Genomic DNA, 19,104 nt, shown 5'->3' with positions numbered 1-19,104 from the left:
AAGTTCTCCCTGGCCAGAAAAGGATGGAATGGTGCTTATAGCATCTGTGACCATTTCCAGTGTTCTGAGAAGCACAGTTACAGAGTTACGAATCCTGCCATTTATGTGCGCACATCTGAGCTGTTTGGGTGACTGCTCCAATCCTTCTGGCACTCAGGTTTCTCACTAACGTGTATTAATTTATTCTCCTCAAAACAAAAATACATTCTTCTCATTGAACAGGTAGGAAACTGAAGCACAGAGAGACTGAGCCTTGCCAAAAGTCACGTGGAGAACAGCAGGTGTAGCAGAGCTTGAAATCCAGCTCACTTCAATTGGCCATGGGACCACAGTTCTCTCTGCCATCTACCAACTTTCAAAGGGTTGTGAATACATTGCAAACACATACGTTGCACCCTGTAAGTTTTGTGAAAATAATGGCATTGAGTTTACAAACTAAACACTTGGAGGGAAGGCACTGCGAAACCCCTTTCCCTCCACAGACACGGAGTCAGTCAGAGTCTCACCCTACTTTGCTCCTTGCAAGAAGGTCCCTCACTCAGTGCCTCGTCTGACCCGCTCTGGGGTGAAATAGTGCAAGAAGCTACTGTCTGCCACATCTATTGCAGAAACTGGATGTTGTATGGTGAACGAGGCTTGCAAGAAGAGGCAGGCTGATCTATGAATAAGCAGGCTGAATGCTAGCTCAGCCGGGATTCTACTTACACTAACCACCTTAACACTAACGCTATACTTTCATGACCAGTTTATACCTTCATGGCTCATACCTAACAGCTTTAGTGACAAAAGGTGAAATCCCGCCTCTCTGTAGCTCTTTGATTTTTGCCAGCACAAATGTTTGTGCAGTAGAGTGATGAATCAAATAATGGAAATTATCTGAGTTAAAAGTCACTCAGAAAAAAAAAAAAAGGTGTTCTGCTGGATCAGTTGCTTGGTCACTGTGCAGTTATAGGAATATTTGTGGTCAGATGAGGAAGAGAGCAGAAATGTGTGAGCAGGGAAAGGAAAGCTAGGATGGCTTCTTCCAGCCACAGAGCCAGCTTATGGCAGCTTAAAGCAATCATGAAGCTACAGCCTTAACTCTCCTCCTCCTCCTGCTGTTTCAGGCCTTGTAGCCCTAGCTGTGTACTTCACACTGGGGTCATTCGGGTTCTTCCAGTTGCCGGGACCACTGAAGATCCTGCCTGGGTCTAGGCTGGAAGCAGCATGAACCTTCAGTCAATTTGACTGCAGTCCTCCAGCAAGGTCTTGCTGATCCGTTGGCTTCTCACAGACTTGCACTTTGAGCAATTAGGAAGGATTTTTAAGAAGGTGGGAAGAAGTGTATCATTATCACAACAGCCCTCTCTGGCAAACTTCAAGTTTCTTCTCTGAAGCATGCAGGCATTAGTTTCTCTAAGGAAAAACAAAGAGCTTCTATTTATTGCTGAGTCAAATGATGTGCTATTCTCTGGTCTTTTTGCCAAAGGAGCAGAACCACTGTGAATGAACTTCTCCCACACGTTTCGGAGATTAGCTATGTTTTAATGAACTGGAAACACTCATAGGAGATGCTGAGGAATCAAGAATATTGGTATTACCTATAATTACCTCTTCTGTTACCTGTATAAGCAACATCAAACATTAGTTAAAGCTGCAAGTTAAATAATATGTTTCATGATGTCCTATATATAGTCTTTTCTTTTTGATGTACAAAATGTCATATTATTGTATGATAGGAGTTTAAAATTTATCCCTTATTTAAAGCAGGGCCAACTGTAGGTCATTTATCTTAATCTCTGGGTATTATTACTAAATTCAGCATCAACACTGTGCTTCCTTGTATAAGCTGATTGGCCAGTGGGGTATGTTCATTAACCAAGAAATTGATTTTTAAAAAATACCAAGTTGTTACTTATAGTTATGCAATTCTGATGTCAGCCCACAATCTGGGCACCCTCCTGCTCTGTCCTCTCTGTCGGGTAGGCACTTTAATTGCTTGCCTTCCTATCAAAATTTTTTCAGCATGCTGAACTCTTCGATGTTAGCTAGGGGATAGAGTTATGAAACTCCCACTGAAATAATTGCCAGCTGATTGGGAGGCCTGGTGTCTTCTGGTGAGCTTTGTATATCTCACTGGCAACATGTCCAAGAGATAAAAATGTAGATGTTTTAGTAACAAGGTTCTAAGCTCTTTCTGTACCAATAGTTTGCTTTAAATTGCCTAGTGCAGTGCAGGGAGCCATCAGCTGTCAGCCCTCTGTCAGCTCTCCCTGCCCTGCCATCCCGTCCACGAGACACGCTAGGGGAGGAAGGAACATATTGGAGTGGGAGGAAGAGACACCACACAACAAACTGTTCATTCAAGTGGCTTGTTTGGAGCAATTTTTCAGGGGTATAAATTAGACCAATCCTGAAGTTGCCATAATAAACCTGATCCACTTTGTGGCAGTCCCCAGGACTGATGGGAGAGCGTAACACTTCTCCCTTCTTCTACCTTCTCCAAGCTTATCTACTGCACCAAGCATCCTCTGGTGTACCACAGACTAATCTTAGGTGTACTAAGTCCAGACCAACCTTGTATTGGAGTTACAGTCTCATTTACAAGCATACTACAAAGTCCCATGTCTTCCTAAGGGAACTATTAGCCTAGGACAGATGGCATTAATCAGTATGCTGAGCCATGGTTAACCCTGCTCTCTCCATCTCAGATGGCTGGGTAAACTAGCACTTGCTCGTGGGGAAATACATCAGGAAGCACAATGTAGAGATTATTCTGGGCTGTTGGGCAGAACAAACTCACTAACATGGACACCCCTTCATCTCTGTAGTGTGGATGAGTGTCCTGGGGCTCTGCAGAGTGAGGATGGTGTAGCTTGAGATGGCTGAGGAGCCTGCCACCCTTAGCTGTCACCCTTGCCCAAAGAACAGGCTGCTCACAGGCAGCTGCTGCACCACATGTTCAAGAGCACAGTGCTTTAAAGGAAACCATCACCGAAAGATGTCACTAAACTGGGACAGCCTCAGAGCTGAATCAGAAATGACTCAGCCATCTGTGCAGCGAGAGCACAATTACTTGGGATTACAGCTTCATCAGCCGTCTCTGAGCTAGGTCATCCCCTCACACTGAATCCCCTGTCACTGAGAATGAGCACATACCAGCACAGCGTACAGCGAGCACTCCTGAGTCAAGAAAAGCTATTTCCCTGCCAGTCACAAAGGGGCCTGCTCGGTGTTTTTCCATTTCTGTGTCAGCTCTGCTCCAAAGCTTTCCAGTTTTGAGTTTTCCTGTTGGCACTCAGAGAAGGATGTCCTTACAGAAATCAGGAGTGAGGCTGCAGCAGCCAATTTTTTTTTTTTTTCTAGAAAATCTTGATTACTTGTAAACTCATGCCCCCACCCCCGCCATCTCCTTCCCTACCACTTAATGAACTAAACCGCTCCATTTCTGAAGAGGCAATGGAAACCACCAGCTGATGGCCCAATGGGTTTGTTCAACCAGCAGGAGGGGAGAGTTAAGTCTGGCAGTGGTTGATAGCCTCACATTTGTGAATACAGTATATGAGAGGGGAAAAAAACGTGCTTTTATATGGTTTTACCATCTCTTCATTTTGTTAGTCTAGTATATTATTTGCTTTTAGTAACCTGATTAGCTTAGTGAACCTCCTTGGCTTGAAGTAAAGCCACACAGCACTTCCTTGGTCAAATTTCCAAAATTCCTTCTGCCATCAGAGCAGTAAATATCTCCAGTACATCCCTGAGCGTGCTCATTTATAACCTGACCAAACGTACTGAATAAAATGGAGAGAGAGAAGAGGATGAAATGTCTAACTCTGCTTCCCATAACTGAGAGTTGGCTGTAAGAAGAATGCACGGTAGCATCAAGAAACCTTCCTCCCTACCAGGAATCTAAAAAGCAGGTGCCATTGCTACATCTATCCATAACGCTGAAGGGAAGCACTCATCAGAACAGCAGGTATGCAGTAACAGTAAACTTATTTTACGCCAGGTCACTTTGGTTAAGTGCTTGGGAATGCAGAGAAGTACTAGCATGACTTCTAAGTCACGAAATGTTATTTCCTTGCCAAGAGCCCAATATTACTCCATTTCATTCTAGACGACCTGCAGCTGATACCTCTTGGGGATACTCTCATTGAAGAAAAGGCAATCTGGCACTAACTTTACAAGCTCATTTGATTCGGTGGAGTAGCATCTTCCCTTTTCCATACAGAAAGTCCCTCCATACACACTTTAAGTCATAAAAGTGAGTTAATAACAATTTACTTTGGAGAGCTCAGTTTCTTCTGGAGACAAAGCTGAACATATGCATCTCCTGGGACCTCTTATTTGTTAATTCAAAGCTTATGTCTCCCCTTTTTCTTGCCAACATTCATTATTGCACTGCCAGATGCACACAGGTGCATTTCCATCACTCCTTATCACCTCCTATGGCTTCTCATACCATGCTCAGGTATAAGGAGCCACTGTTTTGACAGGAAGGACCGTGGTTATGTTAAACTCTGCCAAGCTGCCAGGCAGTGTTTCCAAACTCTGTGACTCTCTGTAGTCTTCGCTGTCGTGAACAATGAGACAAATTCAAACTAATGGACCTCCTGCCTCTTCACTGGGAAAAAACAGACACAGCGTACTGAAGTCAAATGATCTCAGCAGAAGAACTGGGGCACTGCGCACAGACAGAAGTATTTATGCTCAAACTCATAGTAGAATAGAGCTGGAAGAGACTTCACAAGGTACCTAATCTTTCCTTCTGTCTCAAGAGAGCATCTGCCAGATGTATGTCTTTCTTGGCATGCAATTGTCAAAAGTTTTTAAAGACCTGCAATGATGGAGACGCTACAGTCTCCCTGGATAATTCTTTCTATAGTGTTTTACCATCCTCCCTGTTCAGAAGTTTTTTCTTAATGTCCAGTATGAACTTTTATTCCTTCAATGAGTATTAGTCTGTAATCTTTTGTCCTCGGTGAACATGAAGTTTTTCTTTACAGAAATTCCTATTCCTCCAACTTGGCTGTTTCTTCTTTTGGGGGAGCAACCCCAAATTTTCCTCACAGTTATGTGTTCTAGGCCTTTGATTATCCATATCTCTGTCTTTATGCTCTCTTCCACTGGTAGGCCCTTGAAGTGTGGTGCCCAGAACAGCTCCAGCTAAGGTCTGGAGTGGTGACAAAAAGTAGATGGTGTAATTCTCACATCTTACGAACCATACTTCTGCTGTACACCCCAAATTACTTTACCTTTTTCACATGTAAAAGACAATGTTGTTGTTGAAAGAGGTTATTTTATAAAGCATTATAATTCCCATGCCCTTCTTTACCATAAATATTATAGACCTGTTTGTTCCCCAAACTGTATTTGTGTGGCTGAATAGCATTCATTCTCTGCGTAGTTCCCGGCACTTGCTTCTTCTGACTTTCGTTCTATTTTTTCAGACCCTTCCTCTGACCCCAAAATCCTTTCAGTGTATACCCCAGCCCTCCAACACCTTTGGAGCCCTTCCTAGCCTTGTGCGATCTCAAAACGTTACTACTCTCCAGCCACCACTGGTCATTCATGGAAACAGAAGACGGGGCCGGGCGCAGAAGGAACGTGGGTGTAGCCGACTCAGTGCCTCTGTCCCTTTTGATCTCAGCCTTTGCCAACCGCTCCGAATCCCTAGCCAGTTTGGTAGCTATTTCGGGATCGCTTCACGTTCAGCTTGCCTCTGCTTGCTACGGCAGCGGCAGAGGCGTAGCGTAGAGGAATGCAAACGGCGATTGCTTCCGTCGCCCGCGTCAGGACATTGATACGCGAGGGCAGGAGCACAGGTGTTGGACCACGTCCCCCCGGGCAGAGCGGACAGCCCCGTCCGCCGCCCCCCGCTGCTGCAGGCCCGGGGCTGCGGGGCCCGCCCGCCTGGGGACGGCCCCGACGCTGGGGCGGCTGCGCCCGGGTGCGCGGCCGGGGGTCGTGGCGTGCAGCCCGGCCCCAGATCTCCTTGTGCGGCTCCCCGCCCCCCCCCCGCCCCCGGCCCCCGGCCCCGCGAGGCCGGCCCCCTCCCCTCCGGAGCCCCGGCGGGCGAGCGCCGCGGGGGCCGCCCCGGAGGACGCCGGGCGCGGCCCCGGTGGGCCGGCAGGGCCCCGGGCCGGGGGAAGAGCCGCGCCCGCGCCAGTACCGGTAGTAACGGTCATCCTTGTAGGGGGTGAGGTCCTCCTTGATCTCCCGGTAGGTCTCCCGCACCCGCCTGCAGAAGCGCTTGACCTGGCCGCACAGCGGGCTCCCGAAGGCGGCGAAATCCGCCTCCATGCCGCCCCGCGCCGCCTCAGGCCCCGCGCTCCGCCATGGCTCCCCGCCAGAGCCCGCCCGGCGCTGCGCGGCCGCGGGGCGGGGGCGGCGCAGGAGCCGCGGCGGCGGCGGCGGCGGCGGCGGCGGCGGCGGCGGCGGCGGCGGCGGCGGCGGCAGGGGCGGGCCCCGGGCGCACGGCCCGCGCCCGCGGGGGCGGCGGGAGCCGCTTCAGCACCACGGAGAGGGGCGGCCGGTGCCCGCCGCCGCGGCCCCGGGGACCAGCGGGGAGGCCGCCGCCCCCGCCCCCGCCCCGCCGGCGCTCGCTCCTGCGGGACGGGGTGCCGGGCGGGTCCGGGCCGCGGGAGCGGGCGGGAGCGCCGGGGGCTCCGGCTGCAGTGCCCAAAGCCTCTCAGCGCCCCCCGCCCCGGCAGCTGACGCCGGGCAGCCGGGTCTCCCCCGGCCCAGTGTCCCGCCCGCCCTCTCCCCTCCGGCCCGCGGCTCCCCGGGGAAGTAAGCAAAGACCTCGCGTTACCTCTGCTGAAAACATCCCGGGTTTTTGTTTGGTTGGTAGTTTTTAAATAAAACTGCTTTGTTCTTAAAAGCGCACCAGCTCGATTCAAAATTAACGTCCTGCTTTTTACTCTTTTACCCAACCTAAAGGAGGCCAGTTTGCGCCACCGAAGAAGGCCTAACATATGCGTGAAAGAAGTCCTGTGCTAAATCCACTTTTCATGGTGATAATGCTGTCAACGGTCCAACATCGAGGATGAAGCCGTTCAGATTTTCAGAGTGGCTTCTGCTGAGCTCCAGTCAATTTGCAGAGCGCCACGTTAGCTTCATTTGTATTAAACTTTTCTCCGTAAACAAATTCATGTTTAAACTCTGTTTTAAATTATTCTATCAGTTCAAACCTTAATAATTCCCATGAATTAATGGCAATGATGGTATCCGTATTAAATACAAAAATGTGTTACTATTGATGTGTCATAACTGTTTCTAAAAAGTATAAAGATAGAAGCCTGCTATACTGCCCCTCCCATGTAAATATCTTCTGCACTCACGTTCAGGAAGTTGGGCTCGGTTATTTCCCAGCCTTGCCCTTAGTCTGTATTTTAACGCATACTAAGACTAGAACATGCATTTTTACCTAAAAGCCCACTTTGATGTCTCACCAACATCTGGTGACAAAAGGTTATTTATTCCCTGTGGTGCAGTGGGAGAGGGACAATGCATCTCCTCTGACAGGTAGGGAAGAGAGAGAGGATCACCTTTGACTGAGAACTGCTGTTTCCCAACTCTGAATATTTCTAAGCCTGAGAAGACACAGCAGCAGGAAAAAAGCCACAGGCACCTTTAGGCTGGAAACTAGAAGGATCCTAACAATCACAGGACTGCTGCTCTGGAGCAGTCTCCGAAGAGGAGCAAAGAGCCCAACCAGTGGTAGAGCTTAACCAGCTTCCGAACAGCTGCTTTGAAACCTCGGGACAGGCTCAGCAGGTCCCTTGTACTTCTGTGACTGCCTGTGTGTTATAACTTGCCAGCACCCTGCTCGTTACAGTACATGTAGCTGATGTAGCCATGTAGGATTTTCCTGGAAGTGTTTATTTCAGGGTGAATGTTTCATTTGTGATTAAGATTTAGCCATGTTTTCCCTCAAAGCAAGAATTAAAATTCTTTGTTATGTGTGATAAATGTGCTGCTTCCAGCTCTCAGGCTCAGAGGTAGGAATTATCAATGGGATCTTTAAATGCCTGCGGAAAGGAGGAAATAAAACATTTAAGGCTTCAGCTGAGTAAAAAAACATTCACTGCTGGGAGTTATGTAATCAGTGTAGCAAAGTAATAAAAAATAGGCTCAAAGATTAAAAACTGATTACCATTGAATTACTTACAACCAAGTGACCTCTATTGCATTTATTTCTCAAAAAAACCCACCCCAAAAAGCAGGGTTTGCTTGAGGGTCCAAAGCAGCAGTGTTCCAGAGATGCAATCTAGTTTCCTCCCTGTTGTGCTGAACATTATCCAGACCATGTGTCTGTCCCCTACACCTTGAGGAAGGTGAGGAAATCACACCCACTATGGAAGGCTGACAGTCAGGTTACACAGAGGAGGTGTTAGCACTGACCATGTATTAACTCACCAACTTCTGCTATCAAAAAAACCAGATGGTGTTTCAACTAAGAATTACCAGACATTACAGGATTAAAATTACTAGGCTTGTGAACAGTGAAGTTTGCGTGAAGACACAAGCTAATTGCGTATTCCCATCACGGTCTGTATTAAACACTCAAAGACGCTAAGAAGGTCAAGAATTCATTTTGAGTCTCGAAAACACTTCAATACATCGATAAAACAAGAAACACACGGAGCTGTATGTGTGCACTAGTGTGCAAATCAAATGTTTTCAGTGCATGGCCCCCTCTGCCTGGGAAATGACCAGACACTGAGAGCATGCAGAGCTGCACCGGCCATGCCTTGTGCAGCCGAGAAAGCACCCAAGGGCTAAGGACATTGGTGGTCTGTGAAGCTCAGCCACCTGCTCTTGCTACACAGTAGCAATGCCTAGGTAACATTTTTAAATTAGCTCCCATACAAACCTTTTCTTCAAAGAAATTTCAGTTTGTTTTTTTTTATTAAATGAGAAAAATATTAAAACAGACATTTACTATTAAACAGGCACTTCTTTTAAAACTGCCAATCTATTTTCTTTTGTCAAAAGCTAATGAATGGAACATTTCAATCAGCTGTTCGCTTACCCATAGCCCTGCTAAAATAATACTGAGACTCCTATACACCTCAGTTAGAATTTAAGCTTTTGGAACTCAATTGATCCCCCGAGTGCTTCTGGACTTCATGAGGGAGAGAAAAGCCCCAAGAGTCTAAGACTAAGCTGTGATCAAACTCAACATCTGTTCAATGCACTCATCGTATCACATCACATGGACAGAGTTTATTTTGAGGGTGGAGCTTAACAGAAGTCCCCCACATAATTTTTCTTCCTGATTCCCCCCCTGTGTATAGTTAGCCTTTCACAGCATCAGCCACACGTATTAAATTGTGATAGTAGCTAAATACAAAGCTTGGCAATCCACATAAAAGCACCAGAATTATTACTCTGGGATCTTTCAGAAGAAATAGCAGCTGGTGCTGAGAAGTTAACAGCATAAACACTGCCAACTCAAGTCCCTCTTTTTTCAGCAAAGGAACAAAACCCACAAACAAGCAGAAGTCCAGCTTCTTAGCAAATACTTTCTCCTTCAAAACTGTTTTGAGCCAGAGAAAGGCAGTAGTGGCAGCTGCTGGCTGAAAAGGGCAACTGTCTTTTTCTTTCTGAGTGGAGTTAAGGACTGGTACATCAGATGGCACAGAAACAAGCGCATATCCATACTGACTCTCCCAAGGTAAGAGAGTCTGTGCTGCTGTTACACAGCTGCAAGTATGTCTCTGAGTCTTGGCACATACAGGAGTTGTCACCGAGTATCCCCAAACAGCACGAGCAGAAACTGTGCTGAGCCCCACAGAAACCTCAGGACTTCGGTCCACCCTGCCCTCTTCTTCACTGTTGCCTTGATCCCAGAAGAGAATAACCCCTGCCTCACCCCAGGCCATCATGGCTTGACTGTCTCCTCCTGTCAGAAGACTACTTTGTCACAGCTAACCAGTTATGTGACGACAACTGTTAGCACATACCCCTTGCTGCGCACGCAGGGCTCACAGCAGCATGCTGGGGACAGAAAGGTTGGGGGAGCTCGGCAGGAGTGCGGTGCTCACCATGAAGTGAGGCTTCTCATTTATTTGAAGAGGTGGCACAGAGACATCAGCTGGGACAGCCCCTGACAGATCATCTGCAACAAATGATCTCTGAGCTGACAGAGGCTTTGGAGCCACAGCTGCTCTTGTCATCGCTGGGAGGAATAAAGCTCTACACAGCTGGCTGCAGCTGGCAGTCCCAACCCTTGCAGCAGCAGCAAGAAAGACTCATTGCTCTCTTTTTGTATCTTTGGAGATGAATATTCCCTGAATCTATCCTGCTTTGAAGAGATGTGAGGACAAGAAAATAAAACAAGATTTATAATCTCTTTTGATCAAAATTTAAGAAGAATCTCTAGTGAGGTGATTTCAAGGATGACAAAGAGGAAACCCTAATCACACCTGATTCACACTCTTGTGTATCTCTTACTATGGCTAAGTTGCTTTTCTCTCCACTGTCACGTCGAAAGCAATGGGAAGACTGAAATGGCCTAATTGGGAGCATGACTAGGTTGTCTGTCCTATACGTAAATTAACATTTTAATATGGTGTTCCAGTGTGATTACTGGCTTTCAAATGTCAACTATACTTGGAATAATAATTACCAGTGGCATATATTAGCTTAAATATCCCACTTGTATTAAAAGGAATACTTGTAAGGGAAATAAAAACTCAACAACTTGTGATATCCAGATAACAACTACTGAAGACTTAAGAGTAACTGCGTATTTTTAATTGCTACTTACTTTTTGTATTTTGGTTACCTTAGTCAATGAAATAGATCACCATCTTTACTTTTCAGTTCTCACACAGCATATTGCTGCAAGTATACTTCAGAAAAAATTTTAAACACGATGTTCAAACCACAGAGCTGTATTTTTCTAAAAAGTTTCACAATGTTTGAGAAAATATGTGTAATGTCATATCCTGCCAGTTTTATTGTATCTATTTGAAGCAAAACATATTTGTTTTGATTTTAGGATGCCTATTACCCTTCCTTTGAAAGTCAAGTCTCTTGTGAGATATAATCTCATCTCTCGAGAATATTTAGAATTAACTGACTAATAACCATGCAAATTATATAACCTCAGACTAAAAATGTGTGGTGGGTTGACCCTGGATGGGCAGCCAAACTCCCACCCAACTGCTTGCTCACTCCTCCACCCTCCCCTGCAATGAGCTGGACAGGGGAGAAAATAAAAAGAACAGGAGCAAAAAAGCTCGTGGGTTGAGATAAAGATGGGGAGATCACTTGCCATTTACTGTTGGGGGCAAACCAGACTTTATGTGGGGAATTTAACTTAATGTATTGTCAGTTGAGATAAATATTTGAGTACTGATTTGGATACTGGGAAACAAAACCAAAAACCCCAAACCAAACGTTTATACACTTAAGGAAACCAGCTTTTCTCCACCTTCCCCAGGCTCATCTTCATCCAAGCACCTCTCCTCCCCAGGCCCCCACCCCGATTATCACTGCACATTACACCCAGTCCCTTCAGTGAAGCAACAGCGGAGTGGTGGGGATGCAATCAGGACACAGAAGTTTCTCTCTGCTGCTCCCTCCTTCTCACTCTTTTCCTAGCTCTGGTGGGGGTCCTCCACAGGCCACTGTCTCTTTTGGGTTGTACCTGCTCCAGCACGGACTTACCCATAGGCCGCAGTCCCTCTTGGGGTTTGTACATGCTCCAGGGTGTGTGTGCGTGTGCGTGTGTGTCCTCCACAGCTTCTTGGCAGTGGTGGGGTGCCTGCCCCACCATGGAGCACCTCCTCCTCCTCCAACCTTGGTGTTCCCCTGCTGTTTCTCACTCTTTTTTCTTCCCTCCTCCTGTCTCTGCTCTTTCTTAAATATGTTTCCACAAAGGCTCCACCAGCTTTGCTGATGGGCTTAGCTGTGTCCTGCGCTGGGTCCATTTTGGAGCTGGCTGAAACCATCTGTGTCCAACACAGGACAGGCCCGGCCTCCTCCCCCTGCACCCCCCCCCCATTCCACCAGCACCTGGGCACCTGCACCCCACACAGTATGTCATTATTCAGATAGAAGACTTCACAATACTTTTTCATCATTTAGAATACTCCTGTTTCTGAACTGGTTTTTGCACATCTCAAGGGAAGCAATTAAAACTAACATGGAAATAGTGAAAAGTGCCAGACATTTTGGAAAACTTATCTTCCTTTAGAAGCAGCTTATTACCTACATACACAGTCACACATAAATTAATTATAAGAACCTTTAGGTACCGCTAGATCTAACTAGAAACAGGCAGTATCACCAGGGTCTTATTCTGTGCTTGGGCATCTCCTTTCTCCAGCCAGTCTGGAGTTTCTGGTCTGAACCACAAAGTTGAATACCCAGTTATAAATAGCACATGACACTTTTTTCCAAAGTAATAGAAAAACATATATAATATAGGTTTGCAGCCCACTAGAGTGAATTAGCTCTTGCTTGCACAAACCAACGTGTCTCCTACTCAGCCGTTTAGGACTACAGCTAATTTGTAGGACTTGGGCATACTTCTAAGTTCCTGGACTGGGCACATGTGTGGCTAAATCATGAGCCCACAAAAGACAGGGACTCCTCGTCCTCAGGCCCTCACTTCTCCTCCCCTTGTAGGAAAGAAAGAAACCTGGGTGTGCAGATGGCGAAGGAGCAGGAGTGTCCTCCAGCCAGGTCATCATCTGGCTGATGGGGGCACTGAGACCTTGGCAAATACTGACCTATGCCTCTGGAAGCCAATTTGCCTTTGGTCATTGCGTGTTTCACACATTTACCTCTACATCTATCCAAATGCATTCTGCTAAAGCAGTCTTGATTGGAACACTTCACAGGATGGAGAATCCATGACTTCTTTGAGCTTGTTCCAGTGTTAATCATTTTCATCATTAGGTGTGTTTTGCTTCTTTTTGTGCTTGGCTTCAGCCCCCAGTCATTAGTGCTTGTTGTACCTTTCCCTGCTAAATTAAAGTGCGTTTTGATACCATTATTTTAGTTCAGTTAAGTTTTTTAAGATAGTGAGAATTATTTAATTATGCTCTTCCCTGAAATAAGCTAGACAAATCTCTTGCTGTGAGGCATTTTCTTCAGTTTTTGAACTTCAGAGTTTTTCAATACTTTCCCTTCTTCCAAGATAGTTTAAAAGCCTGGACAGCAGAAGGAGACCCAGTATTTTATCAGGTAAAATCACTTCCCTCCTTCCACTGCCCTATGTACCAATCTGAGAATTGTACTAGCTCTTTTTGCAAGGAGATCTCAGGATTGCTAACATATCATATTGAGATTCATGTCTGCTCTGACCCGTGCCTCCAAATCAGACCTGCAGCTTTCGGAGTTAAATTACTGATTTTGAAGATAAGTCCACATTCCTTGCTCTTAAATGCATAACTTCGCATTTGCCTACATTAAAAATGCATTTTGTCCGTCATGCTTCACTGCCTTGTCCTTAGTGCTAGTTGCCTTTCTGGAAATTTTGTGCTATGTCCAGATTTGATGAACCACAGTCCTGTATTTGCTTTCAAGTCCTGTTTACTGTCAAATCTAGTACCCGCCTCTGCAAAATCCCATCAGAAACAGTCCACTCAGTGATGATTCCATGTTGCAGGCTACTTTGTGAGATCTCTTGGTTCATTCCTAATCCATTTAAAGCGCACCTTGTTCACACTAGTTATTGCTAATTTCTTTATTGGAACCCCAGGCAGCATTTCATCAAATGCCCTGTGAATGAAATTTTATCTACAAATTAAGGTAATAGCCTCAAATAATGGTGTCAAAGGACACAGTGGGATAAGATCTCTTTTTTCTCCATAACATATCACCTAAAATTACTTTCTCATGGTTTACACCCTTATATCCCAGTTTTTAACTGACTCCTATAACATCCTTTTTATTATTCTGCCTGCTGCTGGGGTCAGCATAGCTGGCCTGCTACCTACTTCCTTTTTTCAAATATTGTTAGCTAAGCATTTTCTCAGGCTCCTGAAATTTCTCAGACTGTACAAAATCCATTAAAAATGCACACCAGTTGGCTGGACTTCTCTTCAGCCTGCTCTATGCCACTCTTGACAATGAACTAGCCAAGTCTCAACCTTTTGAAAAAAAAGAGTGAAATAGGATAAACTGATACAGGTCAATTCTAATTATTACTGCAAGTCATTAACTATACTGCCTGAGGAACGAGTTTGGTAGGATGTTTAATTCTGTACTTTAATTTTGTACTTAATTTACCCATCTATTTTAGCAGAAAAGAAAGGAAGGTGTTAAATGTGCTCAAGTCTAGCAATATGTTTTCCAACAGTAAGTAGTATGTGACACCATCTTGCATCGCTCAGGGTGACAAAATACAGCTAGTAGACTCCCACATTTTTTAAAGTTAGCTCATGTACTTTGTAGCTCATGTACTTTGGAGAGAAAGCTTTTTCTTTAGAACTAAAATTGCAGAACTGGCTCTGGAGCTTGGCATCTCTTGACACACTGCCTAATGCCTCCATGGACCCTTTGCCTCCTCATGTGAGAAAGGAATTTCTTTAGAAGCATTTTATTTCAGGGCTGTACAGTAAGTTTCAAGCTATAGTAGGATTCCATCCAGTTATTGCTGTCCACAAGAGAGAGCTGAGAATTATTAAAATTACAGCTCTAGGGATCAGTCACAGTTTAAACCAAGTCCACCTCCTGGGTACTGCTCATTGCATCGGTACTAGGAGCAATTGGACACAACACAGCTTGCTTTTTCTCATCTTTGCATTGCTCTCAAGACTCAAATTCTTTGATGATTCAAGCTGTCTTTCCTGGCTGCCTGTGGGTGTACTGTCTGGTCCCTCAGGGAATTACAATGAATATTCCTCCTGCTAGTTTGCTCATATCTACTCCTTTGCAGTCCCAGGTGATTTCTGTTGCAGAATGAATCTCTGTTTCACATTTACTTTATTTTTGTGACATACCATAAGACACTGCTGCAGCCTGCAGTTCCCTGATGTCCTCTGGCTTTCCAAAGATGGTATTCGGTCCCTACAGCTGCAGTCTGTATGTGTTCTCATCACCAGCTCGATAGGAAAGTGTCCCTCTCAGTGAATTCATGCAGGCATGATGAAATAGGGTGAGCTGTTCTGCCTTCCTATTCCTACTGCAGGTGCACCTCAGGAATTGGTGTTTGCTTTGTAGATGCTCCCTCTTCACTCTTGATGCGCTGCTATGAAAAGCCCCTGCCCCCTCCCCATTACTATCACTGATAGACCAGGTTCCTTTGAGGCTTGCTGGCATGCTGTGTGTATCACATGCTAGAAAGCCGGGGTGTTGTATTGAAGTTGTTTTTATTTTGATTTTTCTTTTTAATTGGCTTGATGAATACATCAGGGGGAACAAAGAACAGGGCAATAAAAGGGAAGCTATTAGAATGCAACACTAGGAGCTGAAACGATGGCTTATTCAATCACTCCGAGTCAGCCACAGATTAACTGTTGTTACAGGGCTTCTCTGTGTCACTGTGTTAGAAAAGTCATTGTCAGGAACCACCTGGGAGGAAAATCCAGTTAATTTGGTGAGCTTGCTGTGTGTAAAGCTCCTGGGAGCAGCATTCAGCTCATGGAGTCAATGAACCAAGGTCAGAAAATTCAGCTGCTGGTGTCATTTGAAGAAGCAAAGTTTAATAATGCTTTTTGAAGACATCAGCGTTGCTGGACTTTGTTCAGATCCTACAGCCTTTGGTAGCTTCAAAGTGATAATTAAGCTTTTAAAAATGGTGCACTGCCTGTTGGTGACATATTTTTGCACTGTAATAATCAGTCAAAATTTGTTTATTAATACAATAAAAATTATATACATTCATTGTTTAAAAGCACCATAAACAGACAACATAGTATTTTGCCTTAACATGTTCATATACTGTAAAACACTTGTAAGATTCTATTTCAAACAAAATAATTCACCTCCGTGTCTTACAAATCTTCAGTGAAATGATTTTACTCATATCTCTTTTCATCTTTAATCGTCTAGCAGGCAGAGGGTTGCAGTCTGCACCCCTTTGTTCAAGCAAAGGCATTACTGATTTGGACATGTGCATTGACCATGGAAGACATGCCTGATAATAAACGTGAAAGGCAGCAGTAGTGGTGATGATCCAAACATCCACTCCCTGTCCAGATTCTTCTGGGTGCCAGTTGTTTAGCCACAGCTTGCAGGACTGACCAAAAGAACTCTGCACTGCAGCAACTGCCTCCAAATTCCAGTGTAATTGTAGACAGTGCAGACTGACACAGTGCATGCCCAAAGACAGCTGAGACCTACTTCATTCATTTTGGAAGAAAGGCTAATAAAAAAACCTTATTGTTGTGCCCATCACAGGATTTCACATCACCTATGTTTCAAAGACAACTGATGAAATTGCCAGTGCTTGGAGCTACACCTGCATGAATTTTCTATCTCCCAACCTTCCCTTACCTAGCAGTGTTAACATCCCAAACAAGACACATAAGCTTGTTTCAGCTCCACAAACATCAGTGTCAGGGGAGCATTTAACTTCATGGATGCCTGTGAATCTTGTCCAGGCTTGCGTTCCAGTCATCTGATATTCTGGCCAAGATATAAAATCGTTGCACCCAAGGCTAAGCTCAAGAATACTTATGTCTTCAGGGGTAATTGTGGCTGATTTGTGCCCATCACTTGAGGCACAGACTGCATGCAAAAAAGTCCATCAGCTTTTCATAAGAGAATTTAGGTACGCCTGAGTTTTTTTCAAGTCACTGATTAGTTCAGGGACTCATTTACAACATGGAGAATTTATCATATAAACTTACTCTCTTCTGCCACAAATTTGATGAGGCCTGAGTTGCTGATGGGATTAAAAACCTTTCTTCATTGCTACACAGTTCTGTTCTTGAAATGAATACATGTTTTGCATCCTCTGTTGCATCTCTCTGCACCTTTTTTTGTCATCCTTTGGAAATATCAAACATTACCTACATTTGCAGCTTCTGTATCATTTCGTTAGTGCTAAGGACCCAGTGATGTCAACGCTTAGTTAACACTGTTCATTCTTCGGATTAAATTCATTCTGTAGTAACAGAGTCAATGATGATCTCAGCAGGAGTCATGCTTGTAACCCATTCAATATCGCCAGTGCCCAGGGAATACACAGGGACTCCTTTGGCTCTCTGTGTTGCACAACCATTAATATTTTTCCTAAGAAATTCCTCCAACATCCTTTCCTAAGCACTTTCCAACTCCGTTCTTTCTGTTGGTACTTGAAAACATCTTATACTTCTACTTGGACATCTAGTCATAATGTTTCTATGAAGGTGAATCACATCTAAAACAATTCCTCCTGATATCACAATGTGCTTCTTCCCCAACTTTACATACTTTAATAGGTTATCCACAACATCAGAGGGGAAAGTTGCCAAGCAGTTAACGGACTGACAGCATCTGCCTTATTAGCACTGACTGCGTTTATCTCATGCCGTCAAACTTTTCAAACAAAGCTTCAATACCCACCTGATATTTTAAAGTCATACATACTTACAGGTCTTCATGAGTTATCTTGAAATTGATCAGTTGAATCATGGCTGTCAGTTGTTTCGTATGATTACTAACTCATTCATGTAATTACCGCTTAACTATTTTGAGAGCAAATTTTGTTGTACATCCTGTTCTTTGAATCTCTTCAGCTGATTACTTCTCAATTGCCTGCTACACTAGGATTCTTCCAAAAGAATGTAGAGATCCAATTTAAAGACACTTGATGTCATCAGTTGTCTGTAAAACTCTACTCAAAACCATTTTAAACATCTGTTCTTTTGATTAAATTGTTTTCAACTCTGTCTCTTGCACTCAGTAATCTACATATGGTAGATTAATGCAACAACTTTGGGAACATGATAAATATTGCTTTATCTTCATGAATTCCATGTTTTCGTCTTTCAGACCTGGCCTCCAGCTTAGGACAGCTGCACATCTTGGATCTTTTCTTCATTGGCTTGCTTATGACTTCACAGATGCAAGCAATCTTGCTATGAAGTTGTTCATCGTTGGATAAATATTTTCCTAATGGATGTGAATTGCTCTTAGTATGCAACATTTTCCATTTCAGAATATTTAGATTTTAGGTCATCATTCTCACCACCTACCACTTTATTTTGATTCTCTTCATATTTAATATTCACACAGTAAAAATTTCCACAAACAAACAAACAAAAAAAGGTTCCATGGCCACTATCTTTCTAGCGATGATGGCAAAGATGACCATCATTGTAGTTTTTGTATTGATATATCTGAATACAAGTGATTTATACTTATGCATCAGTTCATGAGGTTTTTTTGTCCTTACTTCTTCTGAAGTAAGGTACATTGTGTCTCATATGCTGCTGATCCACCCCCCACAACAGCTTCACTGACTTCCCAGAAGCCTCTCCTTTCTCAGTTGCTACTGCCTTGCTCTTTGGAGAGCTGCTTCATCATGCGCATCCTGCAGTACTTCTGATGATACTCAGTCTGTGGCACTTTACTCTCACTCGAGTCTTCCATGATCTCCAGAAGTGGAATCTAATTGTGGATTCTGGCAGCTCTCCAAATGACGCTTCCTCAGTTTATGGCCTGAGGGGACACTTCACTGTCATCTGGAACTTCTGATGTTCATAGCAGAACTTCCAGCATGAATTATACATAGGCCACAGTTTTTGGAAAGATGTCCACTCTTTTTTCACACTCACTAATATGTTCTGTTGATCAGACACAATTCATATCTGCTAAAACCTGTGTATTTTTTAAGCTGCAGATAAAATTATTAGTATCAGATAAATAGGAATACTAGCAGTGGATTTATGAACAAAACTGGAATCTTGGTTTTAGTGACTCTTCAAGCCAAATGTCAAAATGAATGTTTGCCACTTCAGATTATACTAGCTACCACAGCAGCTCAAGGAGAAAAATCTTAAGGTATGTTCATAGATCTGATAAAACAAGGATGCTTGCCTCATTAGAAAGCATCATAAAATGAGATAGAGAAGTCCCTTAGAAGTCATATCACAGTTATGTGACTTCTGAAGATGAGACTCTGGATTTGGCTGCCTCCGTGTGAGGCAACTGGAAGACTCCATGATGTTTAAA

At 44.4% G+C, this 19,104-nt stretch overlaps 1 protein-coding gene across 4 annotated transcripts in view; it reads right to left on the bottom strand.

Moving 5' to 3' along the window:
- Positions 1-6,367, bottom strand: part of TMEM181 (transmembrane protein 181) — a 36,195-nt gene extending 29,828 nt beyond the window's left edge. Inside the window, exon 1 of one of the 4 annotated variants that reach the window (XM_069787119.1) lies at positions 6,152-6,367. In XM_069787119.1, the coding sequence (XP_069643220.1) occupies positions 6,152-6,282 (131 nt within the window). In that variant the 5' untranslated portion in view covers positions 6,283-6,367. The remainder of the gene's footprint in view (positions 1-6,151) is intronic. The other 3 variants (XM_069787127.1, XM_069787120.1, XM_069787126.1) reach the window with 3 other exon arrangements.
- Between the last annotated feature and the right edge of the window lie 12,737 nt (positions 6,368-19,104).

This window comes from Haliaeetus albicilla, chromosome 7 (genome assembly GCF_947461875.1).
Source record: "Haliaeetus albicilla chromosome 7, bHalAlb1.1, whole genome shotgun sequence".
Classification (NCBI taxonomy): Eukaryota; Metazoa; Chordata; class Aves; order Accipitriformes; family Accipitridae; genus Haliaeetus; species Haliaeetus albicilla.
The sequence above is the reverse complement of the archived record's forward strand: the minus strand, read 5'-3'. Positions and strand labels throughout refer to the sequence as shown.